General features: G+C 56.7%; 1 protein-coding gene across 1 annotated transcript in view; it reads left to right on the top strand.

Moving 5' to 3' along the window:
- Window positions 1-6,215: 6,215 nt before the first annotated feature.
- The window catches only part of LMOD1 (leiomodin 1), a 32,887-nt gene continuing 15,207 nt past the window's right edge, over window positions 6,216-23,895 (top strand). The window contains exon 1 of the mRNA XM_082614695.1: window positions 6,216-6,647. Coding sequence (XP_082470821.1) covers window positions 6,387-6,647 — 261 coding nt within the window. The 5' untranslated portion in view covers window positions 6,216-6,386. The remainder of the gene's footprint in view (window positions 6,648-23,895) is intronic.

The raw sequence follows: 23,895 nt of genomic DNA, 5'->3' as shown, positions 1-23,895 counted from the left end.
GACGTGAGGGACAGCGACAACGAAGCCTCTTTCAGACCTCACTCCAAATGATCACCGGGAGACGTGAGGGGTGTGTAGCTCAGAGAAGAGGTAGCAAAAGGCTGGGGACCCCGGGCCCTTTGAGCTTGCAGCCAGCAAAACCTGTCATGTGACAGCTGCTACGGGACCCCTTCCCCACCCTGCACTTTTGAGGTTGACTTTAAAACTTGTATATATTTTTTTCTGGGAAAGTGAGTGTAATAAATAATAGGAAACTGCAAGGAACAGTGACGTTCTCTCCAAAATCTTGGAAATAAGGTGAGCAAATAAACTGAATCCTCCGTAGAACCAAATGAAGACTGTCAGTAAAATGTGTCTCATACTGAAAAGAACAGTTCCAACCAGTCCTGTGGTTTGGATGCCTAAGTCCAAGAGGGCTTATTTGGAATGTGACTGTGACTAAGAACGCTTCAATCTAATTAATTGACAGCCTGAAGAGAATGTGGGAGACGGGCAACCAGGGACCTGGAAAGAGTCACCAGGCAGCAAGGGTCCCAGTGGGCATAAGTATTTCAGTAACTAGAGATAGGCGTTCTCATGAGGTTCTGGTCTCACCAGGACCCAGAGGAACTATCCCTTAGCTCCTATTCCATATTCATTATGCAGTCTTCTGATTGTTATTTGGTTTCTGAATGGCTTTTCCTTTAAGAGAGAATGCTCCTAACTATTCCTGTCCACTCGGTGTTTATATTGGTTTATGCATTCACCTCTTGTGAGGTTGGTCCCCTTGAATCAAATCAGTCACCAGGAGCGGTGATCATACCAAGTTGCTGAGTTTGCAAAGCTGAGGGCCAGACTCTAGGCTGTGGTTACCCGGCTCACTTCATCCCAACAGTCCCTCTCCTGGAGCAGCCTACATTTCTAGAGGGCACTGTTCACGTGGCCAGCAAGCATTCTTGGACTTCTCACCTTCTGTTTTCTGTAACTGCAGCAGGTAACAGGGTGGAGCAGACAGTTGGGTCTGGGCAAGGCCTAGGACTTGGCCTTTGGCTAGAGAAGGAAGCTGCCCCCATGCCCCCCACACCCCCGGAAAATATCCCCAACCATCTTGGAAGAAAAGAGAGTAGTGAGTCTTCGAGAAGTCTGCAGAGCTGGTCGGTCAGTGACATGAAGGAATGACATCAAGACCAACAGAGGAAAGGAGTGGGGTCCTTGAGAGGGACCTGGCCTGAGGGGAGGGGAGTCTGAGATGGTGACCCAACACCCCTGGGCACGTTTGGTGACAGTCGGTGTGCTGGGCCCAGTGTGAGGCTGCGCTGGAACCCTGTGACCCAGGTCCTCCGGGTGTTGCTTTGGGGAAAGCAGCTCCCTGTGCGAACTGAAAGAGCTGCGACCTGGGGCCCGTTTTGCTATGAGATTCCCCCAACCGAACAAAGTGAAGGAAGGAAGCTCCTCAGAAACCACGCGGAGCGACGTGAGGTGGTCCAGCAGTGACTCTGATGCCTTTGCCCACCCCGTCCGTCCCTCACCCCACAATGAGCTTCCATTCGTCTTCTGCTCTTGGACAAGTAGAACTTGTCTTTTTTCTTGGGGAAGGACCACTTTCAGAGGCTAGGGTTGGGGACAGGGCCATTTGATAGATATTAAGGGTGCAAAGGCTGTGCTGAACCGAGAAAGTAACGAGGGATTGGTAATCCCAAATCAACTGTAAGACCCTCCCCTATGCTCAGAGTTGCCTTAGTGTAAGGACTGGGGTGGAGAGAATACTAAAAATATCCACGTGGTTCCTACCCTCGGGGTCTTCAAAAGTACTTGGAGAGAAAGAATAAGCACTTGAGAGATAGCTGTTGGGTCAAAATTATAAAATGCCAGCATGTGACAGAGAACGTGCTAAATGCTAGAGGCATTTGGAGGGGAGAGAGCCCTGGGGGCTGGCGTGTGCTTGCAAAAGGGTCCTGGGGGAATGGCAGTCAAGCTGGAGCCTGAAGATTGGGAGGATTCTGCTGGGTGAGGGGGGTCGGAGGGAGAGGGGATGCCAGCGACAAGGCACAGGAGCAGGAAGCGCTCAGCGTTGTCACCAGGTGGGCTGCTGGTCCCACTGGGAGGGTAGGAAACACGAGAAGCCGGAGAATGAGGCTTTCTCAGGGGATAAAGTTCCCAGCCATGGAGGCGGGGAGTGTGAGCCAGAGGGAGGGTCTGCTGTGTGTTGGGAGACAGGTCTCCACAGACCTCTCCCATTTCTACACATCCGAGCATCAGAAGCTCACCTCTGTCCGAGAGCGTTGCTGTAAGCAGGTCGCCTGGGACGGCTCCAGACGTGGCTTCCTCTGGAGCAGGTGTATTTATGCTACAGGATGGTGAAGGGTCAGCTCTCTCCCTCCCCTCCCTGGAGCTGACTGTCTACCTTCCAGGTAATAATGATGAATTAAAGTTTTATCTACTTTATTCAAGTAGCTGAGGGAGTTCCTTCCAGAACGATGCTGTCCTTTCGGTAGACGGTGAGCTCACCGGGAGAAGAACAGGCTGGAAGCAGCTTGGGTGAGGGGCGCGAGGGAGGAACCCTTCTCTCCACCCAGACCCCACCCTCGGAGAGGGGTGGACGTTTTCAGAACCCGCCTGCCACTTAGGGGGTCCTGGCCCCCAGTGGGTTGGGCTCCACTGAGCCAGAGGTTTGGGGACCTCAAGCGCTCCACGCAGCAGGAGGTCACAGGCCATGTGTGTGGCTCCAGACCCCCAGCCCCACCTGGCCCGTCAGATTGCCATGGACAAGTGAGGCTGGCTCCACAGCCGGCTCTGGGTCTGGGGTTGCAGTCTGTGACTGGGGCCTGTTAGGGGTTTTAGCCGGGCGGGGGTGCCGTGGGGGGCGGGGAGGAGGCAGTCTCTTGTCTCTCTTCTGCCCTCTTTCCTCCCCCTGCCCTCCTTGCAGGAAGACATGTGTCCGGCCTGTGGTCTGTCTCCGAGCTCTCCTCTGGCCACTTCTGCCCATCCTGGGCGCGCGGGGCCAGGCCGGCGGCTTGCTTCAGAGAAACTTCCAGGCTCCCTGAAAAGGAGAAAGCCGGTGTGGTCATATACTGAGCGTGAACAGACTGAGTGCTCGCGGCGTCTGACGCTGTGCTGCACGCTTTGTACACATCACCTTGTTGGATATGTTTAGTACCTTCATAACCCTGTGCAGTATGTGTTTTTCTCAAGGTACTTTTAAGATTCTCGTTTTCCATTTCCTGCAGCTCAGAGAGGTTAAATAACTTACACAAAGTCACACATCTCAGATTTGAGCCCACGTCATTCGACTCCTGAGCCCGTGGCCTTATCTGCTACACTATACTACCACCCTGTATTCCTGAAAATGTGACTTTCCTGGGGTCACTCGGCCCAGCTGAGAGCCACCCTAAGCATGAGTTAATTGCTTCTGGTCCCTGTCCCCTAACATGTACACAGGTTTTGGCCAGAGTTTGGGGTCCCTTTCCCTTCCTCCGTCTGGCACAGCAGTACTGGGTTTTCTCTCGGGACCCATAATCCCGATACTCAAGATGAATTTGTTCTGGGTGGATGGAAGTGGATTCTGAGCTTGGATAACCATTGCCCCTGGAGAGAGCGTGGGGCGGTGGTCCCTCGCCGCAGGGGCCCAAGTCCTCCAGCCCCACAGGTGATGCCTTTTGGCTTTCAGGGTCTGCAGGCCGGTGCCCGGAGCCCGGGTTCTAGGAGCAAGAGGCTTTGGACCGAGTCACACCAGGAGAGCCAGCTGTTTGGCATTGTGGGACCGAAGCAGAGAACATGCTGGGCTTCTGTGCAGAAACCTTTGGTTAGGAGGCCGGGAGTCCTGCCTGGAAGTGTGGAAGCTCTGGCTTTGTTTTCTGAGTTTAGAACCAGCGGGGAGGAGAGGGCTGCTGAAACCAGGTGGCCCGGGGCTGAGTGACTTGGCTTTGGGAGGAGAAGGGAGAGTCGCGGGGGGCAGGAAAGAGCCGCTTTCAGCTGGCGAGGTCGAGAGGTTGGCTGGGGTGGCCCCAGAGATCAGGCCTCTTCTGGGCGGAAGTGAGAGCAGCGGCCGACAGACGTGAGGGGCTGGGGGGAGACGGTTCTGTCCACGCGCCCTGGAGCCCCAGGCCAGCCCAAGGCCTCGGCGTGCCCACTGGCGTGTCTCCCTTGGGCTCTAGGCAGTTGCTTCCTGCTCTCCTGGTTCACCTTGCCTTCTAGTACGTGGAGTTTTCTACATCAATAGAGGACACATTTAAAAGAGAACGACCACACTAATTATTCTTGCGTCTCTCTCCCTATAGCGCCTGGCTGGGTGGGAAGTAAACATAGCGCCCTTGAATGAATGAATGAGTGAATGATGAGAACGAGGTGAGGAGAGGAGTGTGCATACACACGCGTGTGCGCGCCTGTGTGCGTGCGTGTGTGTGGAAGGTGGTTTCTGCTGAAGGACGGAGAGACAAAGATGAGCGAGGAGGTGGGGTGTGGAGAACAGAGCCTGGGCCAGGAGAGAAAGTGAGGGCTTACGACGCCTACAGACAGGGATCGTGTGCCTGCTGCCCGTCAGGCGTATCAGCCGCGTGGCTCACGTGTAACGCTCACAGCCATTCTCCGAGCCTGGCACCAGCGCTGTCCTTATTTTATAGGTGATGAAGCTGGCTCTCAGAGAAGGAGGTGGCTGGGCCAGAACCCCACGTCGGCTGAGCAGGGAGCCCAGGACCTAAGCCTGTCGGCCGCCCAGGGAGCCCAAGCTTGAGCCGTGAAGCCAGCCTCCCTGTTGTGCTCCCCGCGGCCCCTGCACTTCTCGTTTGAGGCATTTTGTATACTCTTTTTTTTTTTAATAAACGGTTTGAAATTACTTGTTTATTAACTGTCTTCACTGATAGACTGTAAGCTCCAGGAAGGCAGGGACCACATGGATTTCCTATCCTTAGTTTCATCCCTTGCTCTTGGCCTGGTGCCTGCCACGTGGTCTGCGCTCATCAGTATATGCTCACGACTCGCCCACAGACGCCCCGCCTCTGAAAAGAAACAACCCCAGGAGCCCCCCAAGCCCCTCCTCCCCCTTCCCCACGGCCCGCCTGCTCGCCTCTGCCCTCCAGTCCCACCAGCCAGCCCCAGCTCCTCCTGGCCTTATCCTGAAGCGGGACCAGCCGGCCGTCAACGCCAGGGCCAAGTTTTTCTCCCAGACCATCCCTGGCGTCAGCAAGTGCCAATGGGTGACTCTCTCTGGCTTAGCGTGGACCGACGCCAGGAAAGATCGAAGCCGCTACGCAGTGGGTTACAGCAGAGCTTCTGGAGGGATTTTGTGGCAGGAGATTGAATGTCCCTGCGCCTTGTACAGGGCAGCAAGAGAGATGAGCAGTGAAAGCCCTTTCACGAAACCTGCCAGACCCATTGCAGTAGGGTCTCTCCCGACAGCCCAGAGTTATATTTCCCTGGATTTGCACATGGTGGGGTCCTGCTACCCCTCCTGATGCCCCCACGGGAGGTGCCCCGGCAGAGGAAGGAGCCGACGGGACGGAGGGAGGTGGGAACCCTCTTCCCAAGAGCTCGTGGAGGCCGACCGCCCTGTCAGAGTTCCCTGACTTCTGCACCTCACACTTTCTTGCCCAAACAGCCTGCCAGTTTTCGGTCTAGGAGCACAGTGAGGATTTATTTTCTCTCTCTCTCTCTCTCTCTCTCTCTCTCTCGCTCGCTCGCAAGAAGTGGCCACGGCAGGCAGGGGCCTCTGATGCTGGGCCCTCCTCGGCAGGAGAGAACGGGCGGGTGGGTCGGGGCTTCTGGAATCGAGTTCCTTCCTGGGCTGTAGACACTGGGGAGTCCCCAGCACACTACCAAATACAGTAGAAAGGAGTCAGTGGAGCACGTGCTGACCACAGCGCCGTCCACCCCGGGTGGAGGCGTCACGTGTGCACTTGAACTGGGCAGGCCTGGGGCTGGCCGCTCGTGAAGCCCGCGTCCTGTCTGCTTGCTTTTCTGGCTCTCCGTGGCTCTTGCTTGCTTCTGCCAGCCTCTGCATTTTTGTATTATATCTTTTTCTCATTGCGTGGCCCCCTTGTCTTTAAAAGGCTAAATGCTCTGTGCTAAATTTGGTCACACAGCGCTCCAAGATTCCCTGGAATGTCCTCAAGTTTCAAACAGCTCTGACAGCGAGGCAAGCCCGCCCCCGCCCGGGGATTGGCCTCTCCTTTCAGGGCCGGGCCGTCCTGGGGCCTTATTGGCTGCTGGCTGGACCAGCCCGGGTCCACTAGCCCTGGGACTGGGGAGGTTGCTGCCCCCCGTTCACACTTGGGCACCTGCAGCAGGCAGGGCAGGGAGCCGAGGTCCTCGACCAGCTGGGGGTCTGCTCCATCCAGATCGGCTCGCACCCCGTCCCGGCCCACCAGGACCTCCCCGCAGCCCTCGCAAGAGCAGCAGCCCACTTTGCCAAGATGTCCAAGGTAGCCAAGTATCGCCGGCAGGTGAGCGAGGACCCCGACATCGACAGCCTGCTGTCCACCCTGTCTCCTGAGGAGATGGCGGAGCTGGAGAAGGAGCTGGACGTGGTGGACCCAGATGGGAGCGTCCCCGTGGGGCTGCGCCAGAGGAACCAGACGGAGAAGCCATCCACGGGCGTGTACAACCGGGAAGCCATGCTCAACTTCTGTGAAAAGGAGACCAAGAAACTCATCCAGAGGGAGATGTCCATGGATGTGAGTGGGGGGGGCGGGGGAGGGGGAAGGGAGAAGAGGAGGAGGGGGGAGGGAGGGGGAGGGGGGAGACCCCGACGCCACGATGAGGATGCTCTTTCCTTAGAAGAAGAGTTCTCGCTGGCAAAGGATTTAATGTTTCAGAACCGATTGTCATCCCCTGAACTGGCCGTGTGAGCTCCTTACCCCTATTTGCTGTCTCACGAAGCAGAGGTCGGATGTGTTGGGGGGACCTGCACCCACGTATCACGCGGGGCTGCTAGCAACTTGGGAGCTTGAGGGGACGCCCTTGGGGTGGTCACTGTCGGGTTGACCCCACCCGGACGCCCACACCTGGCTTTTTTCCTTCCCATTCATCCCACCCTCCTGGCAGGAAGAGAGACTGGGCTTGCAGTCTCCTGCCAGCCTCTCCTTGTGGAGAACAGCTCTCTTTCAAGGCCTCTGGGCATCTCGTGGCATGTGGACCATGTGAGGCAGCTGGTCAGATGGGCTTCCCAGGGCAGTGGAGACAGGCCAGGGTCTGTGCCTTCACCCACAGCTTCCGTCCGTCTCATTCCCAGGGGAGGTGGGGTCTGCACTTTTTGGAGGAGCCTCTTGAGGGAGCAGCCCCCCTTTTGGGGGTAAGGCCCCTTGGCTGGGGGATGAAGCTCTTTCCCAGCCACCAGGTGTTTTGCCACCAGGAGGGACAGAGGAGGGGCAGGGGTGACCGCTGGGGAAGCGTCTGCGCACATCTAGGATGGGCTTAAGCAAAGTGGCTTTCTGTGTTTTTCCCGGGTTTCCGCCATGTGCTCATATGTGGGTTTTCTTGGGACAAAGTAGCCTGGCCTCGGCCGGAGGACGACTTCGCAGACACCCTTCCTCCAGGTCAGGAGTGTCTGCTGGGGAGACTGTTCTGCTGTGTGCTGCCTGCCCACCCCCCCGCCTGGACCTCGCCGGCCACCTCCCTGTGCGCCATCACCTGAAACTCCTGCGAGGTGTCTGGCGGGGACACTAGCTGCAGCGCCCGCCGGTGGGCACGCATGGCCCCTCGAGGATGGGGAGCAACAGCAGAGGGGCAGAGGCTGGGGCAAGTGGGGGAGCTGGCGCCCGGCTATGCCCCTGCCACCCCGGCCTGTGTTTAAAGCTTTGCCAAAACACTGGTAGGGTAGGGGTCGTTTTGTAACACACAGAAACATCAAATAACTATGCTGTGCACTGGGAACTAACATAGCGGTAGCATTTTAGGTCAGTTATAGTTTATTAGCCTGTGGGCACGGTCCAGGTGCAGCTCTGACGTGCTGGGTAGATCCTACCACCTGGGTGGGAAATGAGAGGATGCGGGGACTTGCTGTTGGGACACACAGGGAAGGGAGCAAGCCGCTCCCCGGGGGCTGGCACCTCTGCCAACGCCCCACTGGACCCCTGGCACCCAGGCCCCAGGCTCTGAGCCCACAGCTGCGAAGGTCCCCGGAGGTGAAAGACAAGCAGGAAACACTCCTGATCCCAAAGCAAGGCATTTGGGCCGCAGAGCATGTGAGGGGCTCACCCTCCCAGGCCTCCCTCCCGGCCGGCCGGTTAGCACCAGGTGGACACTTGTCTCGCAGGCAGAGCCCGAGTCAGGGGACACGGTGACGCTGTGGGGAAGGCACCCCAAGGCCTTTTCCCTTGGGCAGAGGCTGTCGGTCCTCCACACCCCACACCGCTTCCTCCCCCAGGCCGGGGGCCCATGCAGCTTGGCAGCTCCCGGGCCATGGGCAGAGTCACCTGTGTCACCTGGGGAGGGGGCACAAACCCGGGGACGCGGCTTTGTCAGCACCCTTAGCAAAACTCGAGCCTGGTACGAACTCTGCTTTGAAACACATGGTCTGAGGACCAGTGTCCCGCACTGTGACCTGCCTTGGTCTCCTCATCCCCACAGTGAGGGCTGGAGCGTCCACCTCATCGACTTCATCGGGCTGGTTCGAAGCGAAAACTGCAGCTCCAACGTGTCGGCTCTCTGGGTCAAGAAGCCCAGGAGCCATGGGGCTGGGAGGGCGGTGCTGGAGCTGCCTCTAAGCAGAGAGTAAGGGGCCGGCGTCACCTGACTTGATCACGGTGTTGTGGGCACACTTTTTTCTTTTTTTGTATTTATTTAATTAATTTATTTATTTGGGCTGTGTTGGGTCTTCGTTGCTGCGCGCAGGCTTTCTCTAGTCGTGGTTAGCGGGGGCTACTCTTCGTTGCGATGTGTGGCTCATTGCGGTGGCTTCTCTTGTTGCGGAGCACAGGCTCTAGGCGCGCGGACTTCGGTAGTTACGGCACGTGGGCTCAATAGTTGTGGCTCGAGGGCTGTAGTGCGCAGGCTCAGTCATTGTGGTGCACGGGCTTAGTTGCTGCACAGCATGTGGGCTCTTCCCGGACCAGGGCTTGAACCTTTGTCCCCTGCATTGGCAGGCGGATTCTTAACCACTGCGCCACCAGGGAAGCCCGTGGACATACTTGTTAAAGGATCCTTATCTTTTAGATGCGGACACTAAAACACTTATGGGAAAAAAACTGCTAGGATTAGGGAATTTGCTTTAAAGTACTGTGGCCGGGGGGAGTGGGCAGGGTATAGATGACATGAGACTGCCCGCTGGTAGACAGTTGCTGACGTGTTGAAGCTGGTGGTGAGTCCGCACTGTGCTATTCTACTCATCTCTCTACTTCTGTGTATATGTTTCAGATCTTCCACAGTAAAATGTTGTTTGTCTTTTTATTTAATACATAGAGACCAAGAGTGGAAGGCAGGCCCAGTTTGGGTCCTAAACTCTGGCTCTTCTTGGGGCGGGGTCCCCAAGGTTCATATGCAGACTGGGTGGGTCTTGCTGTGGAAGGGACCTCGTTCTGCTTCTCCCCCACCCCTTGCTGCCTCCAGGTCAGCTCCTATCTGTCCTTGGGTCTCAGGTACCACTTCCTCCAGGGAGTCTTCCCTGACTTTCCCTGCCCCTGGCAGTGTCAGGCACCTGGCCTGACCTGAGCGCTCCAACGCCACCTGTGCCAACCCCACCCCGACCCCTCCTGTCCTCCCGTCACAGTGTTGCCGAGTCTGCTTTCTTGTGCAGCTGCTGTGGTTCTGGAGAACACGTGCTAGCTCGGCCTGGTGAGCAGGGGGTCAGGGTGGGCTTGACAGAGTTGACCCCTGGCTCCCCTCCCTCCCCCTAAAGGGGCAGAGCCCTCGGCCAGTGTGTGCCTTCCCGGTCCTCCCGCCCAGGTGGAAGACGGCCCTGGCAGGTGTGTAGCCCAGGGTTCAGTGAAACCCTCGTCCTGGCTCAGGTTTCAGGAACCGGATCCCAGCGGGTCAGCTGTGTGTTCTCTTTCCTTCCCAAGTGGGAAAGAAGACCTGCTGCCTGCCTCCCCGTCCTCCTCCCTGGTCTGCCGGGGGCTGGGATTAGCACCTGTGCCCAGGCAGGAGCAGGGGCAGCTCAGTCGGGGTGGAGGAAGCCCTTCTAGGTTCTCCCTCGGGGAAAACTCGAGGACCTCCACGAGCCAGTAGCTGCTGGGCCCAAGCCTCTGAGCTCCCCGTGGCCCCTGCCCCCGCAGCCTCAGCTCCCGGCCCAGCATCCATGGTCTCCCTGCAGGGACGGGAAAGCGGAAGAGCCCAGCAGCACCAGCAGGTCCCATTGCCCTTTGCTGTGTGCACTGGGCGGCATGGCTCCTTGCTTAAGGAGATTAACCCCAGTGGGTACACAACCAGAATAGCCCCGGAGGCCGGGCGGAGGGGGCAGGAGAGGGGATGGGGAGGCACCAGCGGGCACCAGCGATGGCCCGGCCAGCTCAGAATCCCACCCTGGATCTGAAAGCTGCCTCTGTCCATCCGGAGTGTGAAAAAACACACTTCTTTTTTGCGGTACGCGGGCCTCTCACTGTTGTGGCCTCTCCCGTTGCGGAGCACAGGCTCCGGACGCGCAGGCTCAGCGGCCATGGCTCACGGGCCCAGCCGCTCCGCGGCATGTGGGATCTTCCCGGACCGGGGCACGAACCCGTGTCCCCTGCATCGGCAGGCGGACTCTCAACCACTGCGCCACCAGGGAAGCCCAAGCACACTTCTTAAACTAGGTGGTGGGATCCACGTGTGTTTGTCTTAGTTGCTGTTCTTACTCATGTATTATATAGGTTCTTCTGTATGTATAGAATGTTCAGTTGGATGAATTTTCAGCAAGTGAAGCTCCTGCTGCCAGCCTTGGGCTGCCCCTGAGCGCTTGCCTTCTCCTCAGTGAGTCAGCAGGGACGCAGCTTGGCTCGATGGGCCGGGCGGACAGGGAGGCAGGACCATGGAGACCCGAACACGCAGAAAGGGCAGCAGTGCTGGGGGATGCGGGTGGGCGGGGCTGGGATGAGCATCCCACTGACCAAGGGGAGGTTGCTACCGGATCAGGTAGGCTGGGGGCTCGAGGTCCCCAGGCTGAGGCAGGAAGGGGCAAGGGTGGGGCCAGAGCCCGCACCCACCATCTGCTGCCATCAGCCTCTCCCTCCACCCAAGAGACTGGAGCATCTGTGTCAGACATCTGGGGTGGGGGGGTAGTTGATATTCGATGCCTGCCAAGTCGGATAAACAGGAATAGCCTTTCCAGACCAGCCTGAGCTTGTTTACCAGACCTCTCCTGGCATAACGGGAGAAGGAAGCCGGGTCTGGATTCGGGGTCTGTCCCCCCAGGGCTTGCTGGCCCAGGACATGGGAGTGGGGGGAGCCCCCGGTGTCTGGAGCCCGAGGTGTCCAGGTGTGACCCAGCTCCTGTCCCTTACGAGCTAGAGAACTCGGCGAGTCCCCTCAGGAAGGAAGCACACTCACGGTGCTGAGGACCTTCTGGACCGAAGGCCTCGTTAACGTGGCTTCCTGAGTCGACCCGGTTACCTGTCAGGTGACCTTGGAGGGTTACTGTGAGGTTGAATTGGACCAGGTGCTGAAAGTGGCACAGGGACCTTCCCTCCTCTCCCTGAATCCTGCAGACTTCATGCCTGCGTATTCGCTAAATCGACTTCTTATTCTCTCATGAGGTTAAAAACTACTGCGGGTGGCAGTGAGGACTTGATGGACGCGGGGAGAGTGGCCCGGAGTTCAGTAAAGAGGGAGGCGGGGGTGGGGTGGGGGGGTGGGGTTAACTACTTCCGGCCCCACCCCCATCCTGTGGCCTGGTTTCTTCCAGCCTCTGCCTAATTATTTTACCCCCAGGCTCAAGGGCTGAGGCGCAGGGCTGGACGCTGCTGGGGGAAGGGAGATGGGGGAGGTTTCGGGCCTGTGAACCCTCCTGGTCTCTGGGGTCCAGGGCAGAGAAGACCAGCTGGTCGTCCGGATGCTGTTTACAAACAGGAATAGAATGGCCTCCTGCCCCGCACCCTCTCCCTCCCACCCCCCTCTTGCCTCCCCCAGGAGGGTCCACAGCCCCTTCAGCCTGTCGCATCAGTGCCAGCAGGACCCCGTCCTGACCTGAAAAGTGGAACATCCCGGGCGCAGAAGGTAGCGAGTCTGGAGGCCAGAACAGGGTCTCCAGAGGCAGCTGGACCTGGATTCAGACCCCGTCCCTTTGCCTTTCTGAGCCTGAGATGCCCATCCTCAAGATGGAAGTAAAGCCCACCGTAGGGCAGTTGTGAGGTTTAGGCAAAATAGGGCACGGAAGGCATGTGGCAGGGAGATTTCCCTGACCCTGAGATTTTCCTGACCCAGGAGTTAAGGCTCCGAGCTTCCACTGCTGGGGGCACAGGTTCAATCCTTGGTCGGGGAACTAGGATCCTGCATGCTGTGCCGTGCAGCGCGGCCAAAAAAAAGAAGGCGCTTGGCAGGCTGGGGGCTGGGGGCCTGGAGGTGGGGCCTGGAGCTTTGTCCCGCTTTCACTCTTTTTAGGCAGGGTTCATGGATCATGTTTGTGTTCCTAAGTAAGGATTCCACTAAATCATTGACTCTCCAGCTATTTCGTGAGTCCCCAACAGGCACTTTCGAAGCGCTAGGAGACTAGTAAGACGGAGAGGCCGTTGGCCCTAAGCTCACTTTCTAGTGGGTGAGACAGATAATACTCATAGAGACCATAGGCACACATCACATGTAACATCTGTTTGTTACAAAGAAGAATAACCCAGTTTCAGGAAAGAGTATATAACCAACAGCCTCGGTGGGGGGAGAGTCCTGCCAGGGGTCGGGGAAAACACTGCCCAGAGGCGACGTGGGAGCAGGCCTGGGAGGGACTGAGGGATCAGCCACGGGTCGGTCTAGAAGGAACAGCAAACACAAGGCCTGTGGTACTAGCAGGTGTAGCCTGTCAGAGGGCGAGCCAGGCCCTGTAACCGGAGCAGTCGAGGGGGGGATGAGGCCAGGAGTAGGCTGGGTTCAGGTGAAGCAGGGTGGGTTCAGGTGATATGGAGCGGGGTTCAGGTGATACGGGGCGGGTTCAGGTGTTATGGGGTGGGTTCAGGTGATGCGGGGGCGGGTTCTGGTGATGCGGGGGCGGGTTCAGGTGATATGAGGGCGGGTTCTGGTGATGCGGGGGCGGGTTCAGGTGATATGGTGGTGGGTTCAGGTGATACGGGTCAGGTTCAGGTGATACGGGGGCGGGTTCCAGTGATGCGGGGGCGGGTTCAGGTGATGCGGGGTGGTTTTCAGGTGATATGGGGGCGGGTTCCGGTGATGCGGGGGCGGGTTCAGGTGATATGAGGGCGGGTTCTGGTGATGCGGGGGCGGGTTCAGGTGATATGGTGGCGGGTTCAGGTGATACGGGGCGGGTTCTGGTGATGTGGGGGCGGGTTCAGGTGATATGGTGGCGGGTTCAGGTGATACGGGGTGGTTTTCAGGTGATATGGGGGCGGGTTCAGGTGATATGGGGGCGGGTTCATGTGATACGGGGTGGTTTTCAGGTGATATGGGGGCGGGTTCAGGTGATACGGGGCGGGTTCAGGTGATGCGGGGGCGGGTTCCGGTGATACGGGGCGGGTTCAGGTGATGCGGGGCGGTTTTCAGGGGCTATGGGGGTGGGTTCAGGTGATACGGGGGCGGGTTCAGGTGATACGAGGCGGGTTCAGGTCATGCGTGGCGGGTTCAGGTGATGCGGGGTGGTTTTCAGGTGATGTGGGGGCGGGTTCAGGTGATATGGGGGGGTTCAGGTGATGTGGAGGCGGGTTCAGGTGATGAGGGGCCTTACAGGGCAGCAGTGGGAGCTTGGAGTTTTATTCCAAGTGGGGTGGGATGGCACCGGAGGGTTTTGAGCAGGGGAGAGATGTGGTCTGATCTCCATTTTCAAAAGGAAGTGTACACACTGCTATATTTGATATAAAATGCCTTTCCATGAAACATAAAATGAAAGGATCCATTCCTCTGCCAGCTGTGGGATGCACAGAGGGCAGGAGGGCAGGACTGGAGGGGGAGGGCTGGGCAAGAGCTCAAGGATGTTTCGGGGAGAAGCGGTCGGATTCAGGAGATACTTCACAGTAGCACAGCCAGGACTGGCTGACATTTCGGGGGAAAGAGAGGAGTGAGGTGACCCGTCCTGCCTGAGCTACGGGTATATCTGGTGCTGCTTACTGACGTGAGGACGGGATTTGAGCAGATGAAGAATGCTTGTGGAGCTTAGCAGCCCCCGAGGGGAGTGCTGGGTTGCAGGTGCGAGTCTGGAGCTCAGTGGGGAGAGCCCGTTTGGGAGCCCGAAGTGTAGAGGGTGATGCTGAAGACCCTGAGCCGGGAAGAGGCACTTGGGGAGCGAGTGCCGGGGAAGAGCCAGGGCCGAGGACCACGTCTCCGCCCCTCCCAATGCTTCAGGCGCTGGAGAATGGGGAGGAGCCCTGAAGGAGGCTGGGGAGGAGGGCGGAGGCGCGGAGCCGTTTCTTAGAAGCAGGTGAAAGGGGCTCAGTTGTGGGGGGGGGACTGCCACGTCTGTTCCTGCTGAGAGATTCCGTAAGGTAAGCCTCGAGGAGGATGGCGGGTCCGGCAGATGGAGCACACAGACACGGCTCTCTGTTTTTTCTGCATTTTGTTCTAATGGGAAGCAGCTGGAGGTAAACACGGATCACGAGAGGAGGTTTAAAAAGATGGGCTATGACAGCGTGTTCGGTGCTGCTGGGGAGGGTCAGTAGAGAGGGAGACCTGGATGGCGGGACGCACTACGGTGGGGCCTCACCTCCCACACTGGGGGAGGCGCGGAGGGGGGCACGATGCGTCAGGAAGGCAAGTGGGGGAGGGGGAGGGGAGCTTGGCCTCTCACATGGGGCCAGGTACCCGGGCTGCTCTGGGAAGACACGGCGCGGCCAAGCGGGGGTGGATTGAAGGGGAGAAGCTGGGAGGCTGGGGTCAGAGGTCAGAGGTTATGCCTCAGGTCCCAAGAGAAATGCTCAGTGCTTCCTGGTGAGGTAGGGACACACAAGACGCCCCAGACATGAAACCCGGCCTTGAACATCAGCAGCAACAGCTGCCAGAGCTGTTCCAAGACCCAGTAGACAGTCACTCCGGGACATTGATCCTTTGTCCCCAAGGCCATCGTGCCCAGCGGGAGGTGGGGGGCTCCGGGCCTCTCGGCATGGCTGGTGGTGGGGCGAGCCCTGGGCTTCAGGCCAAGCAGGGGCCCCGGGCTCCTTTCCCGGCCAGACGGTTCACCAACCGCGCAGCCTCAGATGAGCTCCGAACGTTTGCCAGCTTTACTTTCTTTCATTTTATTCTTCAGTGTCTTACCTGTATCTCATTGACAAGAGTGGATGTTTTTTCTAGCACACGTCTTTATTGAAATATAAAATACATACAGAAAAGTGTACAAAACACAAATACAGACTTTCCCATATTCCCACAAAGTGAACAAGAACTGGAGCGTTGGCGGCACCGCCCCATGTTCCTCCCCATCGCCACTCCCGTGCCCTCCCCATGGGAACCCCACCCTGACTTCTAACCCCGGGCTTAGTCTTGCCTGTTTAAAATCATATATTTAGAGTCACAGTGTGTGTCCTGTCACTCGTCTTTATGTTTGTGAGATCCATCCATGTTGTCTGTAGCTTTGTTTGTTGTTGTTTACTTTCACCGCTATGTAGTAACCTCTTGTATAAATATGCCATAATTTATTTATCATTTCACTGTTAGTAGACATATGGGTTGTTTCCAGTTTTGGGGATATTACAAACCATGCTGTTATGAACACTTTTGGGTGCACTTATGATTTAATTTCTGTTGGGGACGTGCCTGTGAGTGGAATTGCTGCCACACAGAAAACGCATAATGAAGTTTCCATTTCTTTGCCTGTGAATAGAGGTGATCCTATCTAATTTGGAGTCTGTATGAGGGTGGGGCACACAAGTTTGCAGAATGTCTAACATAGCAATTTGCAAACAGTAGGCATTTAATTAAGTGATAGCCACCGTTGTCATTTCTCCTGGGGCCCATCCTTGAGGGCAGCCGCCTGCCTTCACGTCCTGGGACACATCCTGCCCTCCCACACGCCCACCAGTCTCTCTGTTCAGACCTGGATGCCGCAGTGAGGCCCGGGTCAGGTCTCTCCACCCCGAGACTATAACTTTCCCAGAAACTGTGGCCCCTTCCATCCTTGGCCCCAGCGTGGACGGACGTCTCATCAGTGTTTGGAGCCTTTCCGGCTTTGCTCATTTGCCCCTTTAGCTTCCGTCTTACTCGGTCATTCTCAGCATGACCCTGGGTTCCCATGCTTCGGCCCCCACCTTCATCACCGGGCCGGCAGGAGACTAACCCTCTGGCATATGTGCCCCGCCCCACAGCTGCTCCCCAGACCTGGAGAGAATGACGTAGCGGGTACATCGTCGGTGCCCGCGGCCAGGCCCTCAGGCTGCCTGGAAAACCTCTGCACCTCCCTCTCTTCTTCCAGAAGTCAGCCTTCCTCTAGGAACCCTCTTGTCCCAGCTCTTTTTTCACCCTCAGCAGATGACCTAGCGCCAGGTTTCACTAAGAAACTTGAGGGCTTCGGGTGAGAATACCTTCAAATTCCTCTTCTGCTACCTGAAAACTTGTAGGCGTCCATGTATGTAATCTACCCCCTTCCCTCCCATCTCAGCACGGAAAAGACGGCCCTCCTCTGGACCAGGCACTGTTCAGATTCTGTTCTCTCCTGTGTCCTCTGCAACCTTTGCTCCCTTAAACACCGGTTTTCTCTCAGTCAGTCTCTCTCTGTCTCTGTCTCCCTCTCTCTGTCTCTCTCTCTCTGTGTCTCTCTGTCTGTCTGTGTCTGTGTCCCACCCTCTGTGTCTCTCTGTCTCTCTGTGTCTCTCTGTGTCTGTCCGTCTCTGTCTGTCCCTCCCTCTGTGTCTCTCTGTCTCTCTGTCCGTCTCTGTCTCTGTCCCTCCCTCTGTGTCTCTCTGTCTCTCTGTGTCTGTCTGTCTGTGTCCCACCCTCTGTGTCTCTCTGTCTCTCTGTGTCTCTCTGTGTCTGTCTCTCTGTGTCTCTCTGTCCGTCTCTGTCTGTCCCTCCCTCTGTGTCTCTCTGTCCGTCTCTGTCTCTGTCCCTCCCTCTGTGTCTCTCTGTCTCTCTGTGTCTGTCTGTCTGTGTCTGTGTCCCACCCTCTGTGTCTCTCTGTCTCTCTGTGTCTCTCTGTGTCTGTCTCTCTGTCTCTCTGTGTCTCTCTGTCCGTCTCTGTCCCTCCCTCTGTGTCTCTCTGTGTCTCTCTGTCCGTCTCTGTCTCTGTCCCTCCCTCTGTGTCTCTCTGTCTCTCTGTGTCTCTCTGTCTGTCTGTGTCCCACCCTCTGTGTCTCTCTGTCTCTCTGTGTCTCTCTCTGTCTGTCTCTCTCTCTCTCTGTGTCTCTCTGTCCGTCTCTGTCTGTCCCTCCCTCTGTGTCTCTCTCTGTCTGTCTGTCCGTCTCTGTCTCTGTCCGTCTCTCCTCAGCCTCCCTCCCTGCTCTCTCTCTGGCCCCATCGCTCCTCCTTCACAACAAAACTACAGGAAGCAGCCCCACAGTCACCATCTCACCGCAGCTCCCTGGCCCCTCCACATTCAGCCTTGGGGGGCTGGCTTCTTAGTCCTCGTCCCGCGTGCCTCCTCTGTGCCATCTGACGCCACCTCGGTCCCTTGACACCCTGACCAGCGCGCTGCTTTCCTTCCCTCCCCAGCTGCCCCCTCCCCATCTTCCCCTGGTGTCCAGGCAGCGCTGTGGCCAGGGCTCTGGCCGCAGCCCCTGTGCCCACCCACTCCCTCTGGCCTAGATCCCCATTCTGAGTCTAGAGCATCCACTTGCCTCTTGTGCTCCTCGAGTGTCTCAAGTTCAACTAGTCCAAAAATAAATGAACCATCGCCCCACCCCGGGCCCGCCTTTCCTCCTCCTCTGTACTTTGGTGAGCAGGGGGGCCGCCTAGCCCCTCTGCCCGTGTCCCGGGTTCTCTTGGCGACAGAACCCTGATGCGCCGTCCTCCCCTGCGGTCCACCTCCCTGTCGCCCAGATCACGCGTCAGGACCTCGCTGCCCACCCCCTCCTCTGCCTGTGGAATCCGTGCTCCCCGAGCTGCCAGCGTCTTATCATAGAACGCAACCTTGACCCCGACGCTGTCCTGCGTGAGACCCCCTTGCTCCGCACGGCTTCCACCACCAACCCACACTCTGTGGCGGCCCAGGGCGCCCTGGGGAAGCCGGCACCTCCCTGACCCCGGCTACTAATGCTCCTCCCCTTGACTTTCACCCTTTGCCATGTCTACACTTGACGGTGGCCCACAAAGGGGCTTCCTGTCCTTCCTCTGTGCCTGTGCTGACCTGCCAGCCCAGATAATCCTCCTCCCTGGAGGCTCGGCTCCGGTGACAGCCGTGACTTTCCCACACACGTGGAACGCCGTGTTCCCGCATCGCCTGTGTCCGTGTTTCCCCGCACGTCTAGAGGGCGAGGCCTGACCCTCACCCAGCCCCGCTCCCCAGCAGTGAGTGCAGGGCCCAGCTCAGAACACATCTGAACGTTGAATGAACAGAGGACGGATAGTTTGCAAATACCATTCTCGTCCTACTTGACTGGACCTGCAGAAGTTATTTATTCATCTATGCTCTTCGGAGACTACTGGAAAGTATGATTTTGTGTCCAGATCCTCAAATGGAGAGAGATTTGGCAGTGATTCCTTTTTTCCAGTTTCTGTAAACAGCCACTGAAATCGGTCCACAAGTTTATACCCTGCGGCCCCAGCGCTGGGAGAGGTCACAGCCGTATTTCCCCCTCAGTTTGTTCGGGACAGATTGAGACTCAAGGACTCATTTTTAACTTGTTCCATTTTTCTTCCTTCTCTGGATCTTCTCTTTGCTGGCTCTCCAGGGACCTGAGATCACAGGCTGACATTTTTAGCCTGACCCAGTCAAGTTCGCCTGTATCTTGGGGGCCATTGATACACCCTAAAGAGCATATTAATGATTAGCTCCAGACCCAGCCAGCTGGGGCTGTCAGCACCCACCATGTGGTTTCTCCCCTAAAATATCTGGAGAAGTTTGCGGCTTTGCCTCTTGATCCAGAGAAAGTGACGTGGCTCCTGCGGAGAACTGGCTCCACGCAGGTCTCCCCTTGGAGTGGGAGCGAAGGCCCGGTCACGGTGGCGCAGGCCCACCTGTGGGGAGGCTGGGGGTCTGAACACGGGGGTGTGATAACCGGGAAGGTTGTGGATGGGCCAGTTCTGACCCAGGCAGATGCACAACGGGCCTCCTGAAGCCAGGATTGTGAGGCCAGAGCAGAGCTGGGAGCAGGTCCTTGTAGATAAACGGTCAGCTTTTCTCCCCAGGGCTCTGCAGGGAACCAAGCCCTGCAGAAAACTGAGTGACGCTTTCCTCAGTTCCCCCAAAGATGCTAAATAGCTGGTCCCATTCTAAATACAGAGGAAAGAAATTCAGTACATACAGTGGACGCCTCAGGGCATTCTCCTGGAATCCCCTTCGACAAGGGCTGACTTCAGGCCATTTCCTCGGACCAAGTGTCCCCAGGATGGGTCACCTCCCCTACTCCAACGGTACAGTCTTCTGCCTGCCTATCCCTGTGTATTATTTAGAAAGAATGTATTTCTAAATCACCGGGAAAGTGTCTACTGATGACCCAGATGCTGAAGACGCCAGTGTCCCAATGGTCAGGGTTCCTTCAGGTCAGGGGTCAGAGAGACTTTCTGTTTTACTCTCCGTCCCTGTAATCCTTGCCTTAAAGGCAGGAGGAGACAGTGGAACCCAGAGCACGGAGGTGCTGTTTCTTCAAACAATAATTTATAATTGTAATGTCATAAGGCTCTATAGGCAATATCAAAACATAGGGGAAAAAGAGAAAATAGGGCTTCCCTGGTGGTGCAGTGGTTGAGAGTCCACCTGTTGATGCAGGGGAGGCAGGTTCGTGCCACGGTCCGGGAAGATCCCACATACCGCGGAGCAGCTAGGCCCGTGAGCCATGGCCGCTGAGCCTGCGCGTCCGGAGCCTGTGCTCCGCAACGGGAGAGGTCACAACAGTGAGAGACCCGCGTACCGCCAAAAAAAAAAAAAAAAAAAAAAAGAGAGAAAATAACCAATAATTCTTTGTCTTATTAGCTAAAGGTGTCAGCCATGGTCACATTTCCTGAGTGCAGGCGTGTGTACACACTTTTCCTTTTGTAGCTGAGATAACTCTATGCACAAACACACATATTCACATACATTCTGTCTCCTGCTTTTTATTATTATTTGCTTATCATATTATAGTAGTCATTTTCCCATGTCACTAAAAATTCTTCCTGAGCATCGTTTTCAGAGGGTATTATGGTCCATCGTATGGCTGGGTTAAGCCATTTGCCTATATTTGGACACTTACATGGTTTCCAATAAATATACTTTCCAAGTCCCCAAGTGGATCCCCAGACGCAGGCTCCTTCCCCTGGCCTTTGGCGCCTGTCCCCAGAGAGACTGAGCCAAACCCCATGATAAACAGGGCCACTGACACACTTCCCGACTGAGACTCGTGGCCAGATGGGCAAGACCGACTAGGAAAGGGGAGAAAAGACTCCCTGATGGTTACTCCCGGGACAGGGACACGCGAGGCTACCCGTGCTCCTTCTCGAGGCTCAGGTTCCTGATGTTGGCACATCTGCCAGGCAGGGCAGCCCTCCGCCCCCCCAGGAGCAGTCACCTGCGTGCACCGTGGCAGAACTGGTGTGCCCGGCTTCCCTTGGACTTGGGAGGAAAGAGTCGTTCCTACTGACAAAGAGAATCAAGTCTCCAGCCTGGGAAATTGCAGGTGTGGGCAGGATGTCAAGGAGGCGAGGGCACTGTCCAACCTCCTGCTTCCGAGGCCCTGCCCCAAAGGCATCCCAAGGTACCACGTCCTCGTGGTACCGGTTCCCTCCCCCAGAAAAGCAGAGGAAGGGTGTCTCGGCTCAGCTGACCCAGGTGAGCACTCAGCTGCTGTCCTGGGAAATCCGCTCACGAGCCCCAGCTGTCCAGGCTCCAAAGGGGAACCTCACACTTGCCGGCCTGTCCAGGCTTGTGGGTTCCCGCAGGCGCCGTCTGATTTCCCCTCCCGTCAGCCTTGCAGTGTAGATGGGATAGACAGGCTTTAACCTGCTTGACAGACAAAGGAGCTGGGGCTGAGGAGGTCACCCTGCTGGTGACCAGGGACGCTCTCGAACGCCTCCTTCTGACTTCAAGTTCACAGAAAAAGAGTCTGTCTCTCAGCCTCCTTTCTGAGCCCCCCATCGAGTGGCGGATGCCTGCCATGCACCCGCCTGGGGCAGGTGCTATGCCTGGAAGCCCTCTGTGCTCTAGGGAGGGAGCTGGCCTGGCCCACCCTGCCCTCGGTGGTCCCAGGATGGCTTCTCCCTGATGCAGACCCAGGGCTCGCTCACCCAGCCTACGACCCCGGAATCACCACCCCGCACCCCCTCCACCCCAGGTCCTGCAGCCGCTGTGGAGGAGGCCGTGGACTCTCCACTTGCCCCCTCCCGGGACGCTGGGTCACTAAGAGTCTTTTTTAGGACTTTTATTGCTCGTCACAAGTGGGAATAAACAGAGGGAAGCAAGCGGCCCACACGGGAAGTGCAGTCACTCACGCGGACCCCTCCACGTGGGGCTGACGAGCTGGAGGTGGGGCCGCTGGGAGCCAAGTGTGAGCCACACAGACTCCTCAGACCTATCGGGAAGAATAAAGTAGCTCACTAGTAATTTTACATTGATCACATGTGGAAATCATTTTCAGATGGGCTCAAAACATGTATTTTTTATTTAAAAAAACACAGGATTTATTAGGAAATCATGTCATCAACCCTTCCTGCGTGTGTCCCGAATGCATATCTTCACAGAGGGAAGTCTGACGTGGCGTTGGGTGTGTGTGCACATGTGTGTGTGCATGTGTGCGTGCACACGTGAGCATATTCTTGGGGCGCTGGGAAAGGGAAGGCTGTGATGGGTTCAAGGTCAAGTTTAGTCAGCGCTTAGACATGCAATCTGCAGGGTTAGTGACTCAGCCCCTTCTAATTCAAGGGCACTGAAACTCCAACAAACACTTTATTAAAATTCATTTCACTTGTTTCTTTTTCCTTTGTATTAATGTGGCTACTAGACCATTTAAAATTGCTGGTAGAACTCCCATTATGATTATGATAACTGATGATCATAATTAACCGATTATGATAATTATCATAATTAATTAATTATAACATAATTAACTGATATGATTATGATAACTCCCCCAACTAGATTTTTTTTTCTTTTTAATACTATTTATTTATTTGGTTGCACCGGGTCTTAGTTGCAGCAGGCTGGCTCCTTAGCTGCGGCTCGCCACCTCCTTAGTTGCAGCGCACGGGCACCTTAGTTGTGGCATGCAAACTCTTAGTGGTGGCATGTCGGATCTAGTTCCCTGACCGGGGATCGAACCTGGGCCCCCTGCACTGGGAGCGCGGAGTCTTACCCACTGCGCCACCAGGGAAGTCCCCCCTGCCCCCGCAGCTAGATCTCGACTTCTCTCGCTGCAGTGGAAGGACTAGCCCCACCTCCCAGCTGTCCTGGGGCTTTAAGACTCAGCTCAGTGCTCAGGCTGGTCCCCAGCTCTGACCCTCCCCCCACCAGCATGTCTCAAACCGGAAGACCCAGCCTTTTCACTCTACTACAAGGGGGTCCCAGTTCCCTTGCAGCTCCTTGGCCTCGACTGCGGGAAAGGAGCTGCCTCTGGGAGTCGTGACGACCCCGCAGCACAAAAGAGGGAACTTTCCAGAACGACCTGCAGGCGCCCAAGGCCTGAGAAACGGAGGCTCGGGGGTGGCATTTTCCTGGGGTAGAATCTGCAGGAAGAGTCAGCAGCGGGGGAGGTGGCACTGAAGCCAGCAGCCCCTCATCCCCATGGTCCCGTCACGTCCAGAGGCGTTGGGAGACCCCACGGTGGCTCGGCGCCCAGGATGGCACATGTGGCCTGGAACGTGGGGCCCCCAAGGCCAGCAGGGCTGTCATCCGTTCTGCCCTGTCCCGTGGGCATGGGGGTCTGGGAGGCACACCCACCAGACCTGTGGATTATCTGAGGCCCAGAGGGAGCGTGAACTTGGAAACAGCGGAGCCAGGATCCACAAAGTTCTGGTCAGACTGGGATGACGGGCTCAGTATAACAGGTGGAAAGAGCCCTCAGAGGAGGGGACCTTGTTCCATGGGACCCTGGGGGCAGGACCCGAGGGCTTTCGGCCATAGCGTCAGCTTGAAAAAAAAAAAAAAAAAAAAGGCTTGGCTTCCTCAGGAAGAACTGAGCTCTCTGTCCTTGGAACCTACGTGGTGGGGACATTATAGGTCAGGTTGGAATATTTCATTCCATCCCGGCAAGCATTTGTTACATGCAAAGCACTCAGCCAGGCCAGATGCTGGGGGCTGGGGACAGAAATAAAGGGCCAGTCCTGCCCTCAAGCCGCTCACCATCTAGTCCCAGGACAGCGCAGAGAGGGCTACAGGGCAGCCACCCAGGAGGGGCTCCCGGGCCAGGGCGTGGGCTGCATGTTGATGGACCATTCAGAGGAATTAACTATTATTAACCTTTTAGGGAAGAGAACAGTATCGTAGCTCTCTTTCTCAAAAGTTGCCATCTTTTAGAGATACATATTGATTCGTTTGTGCATGAAGCGATATACCTGGGATTTGCCCTGAAATAACGTGAGGGTGAGAGAAACACAGGTGGGCAGACAGTGATGACTGGGCTGCCAAGAGGTCATTGTGCTCTAGTTTTGTGAACCGTTGAAGTTTCCCCAAATAAACAGTTAAAAAGAAGGAGGAGGGGACTTCCCTGGCGGTCCAGTGGTTAAGAATCCGCCTTTCAATGCAGGGGACGGGGGTTCCATCCCTGGTCAGGGAACTAAGATCCCACGTGCCGCAGGGCA

This window comes from Mesoplodon mirus (assembly GCF_964341445.2).
Source record: "Mesoplodon mirus genome assembly, chromosome: 3".
Lineage (NCBI taxonomy): Eukaryota > Metazoa > Chordata > Mammalia > Artiodactyla > Ziphiidae > Mesoplodon > Mesoplodon mirus.
This window is presented reverse-complemented; position numbering and strand designations above follow the sequence as displayed.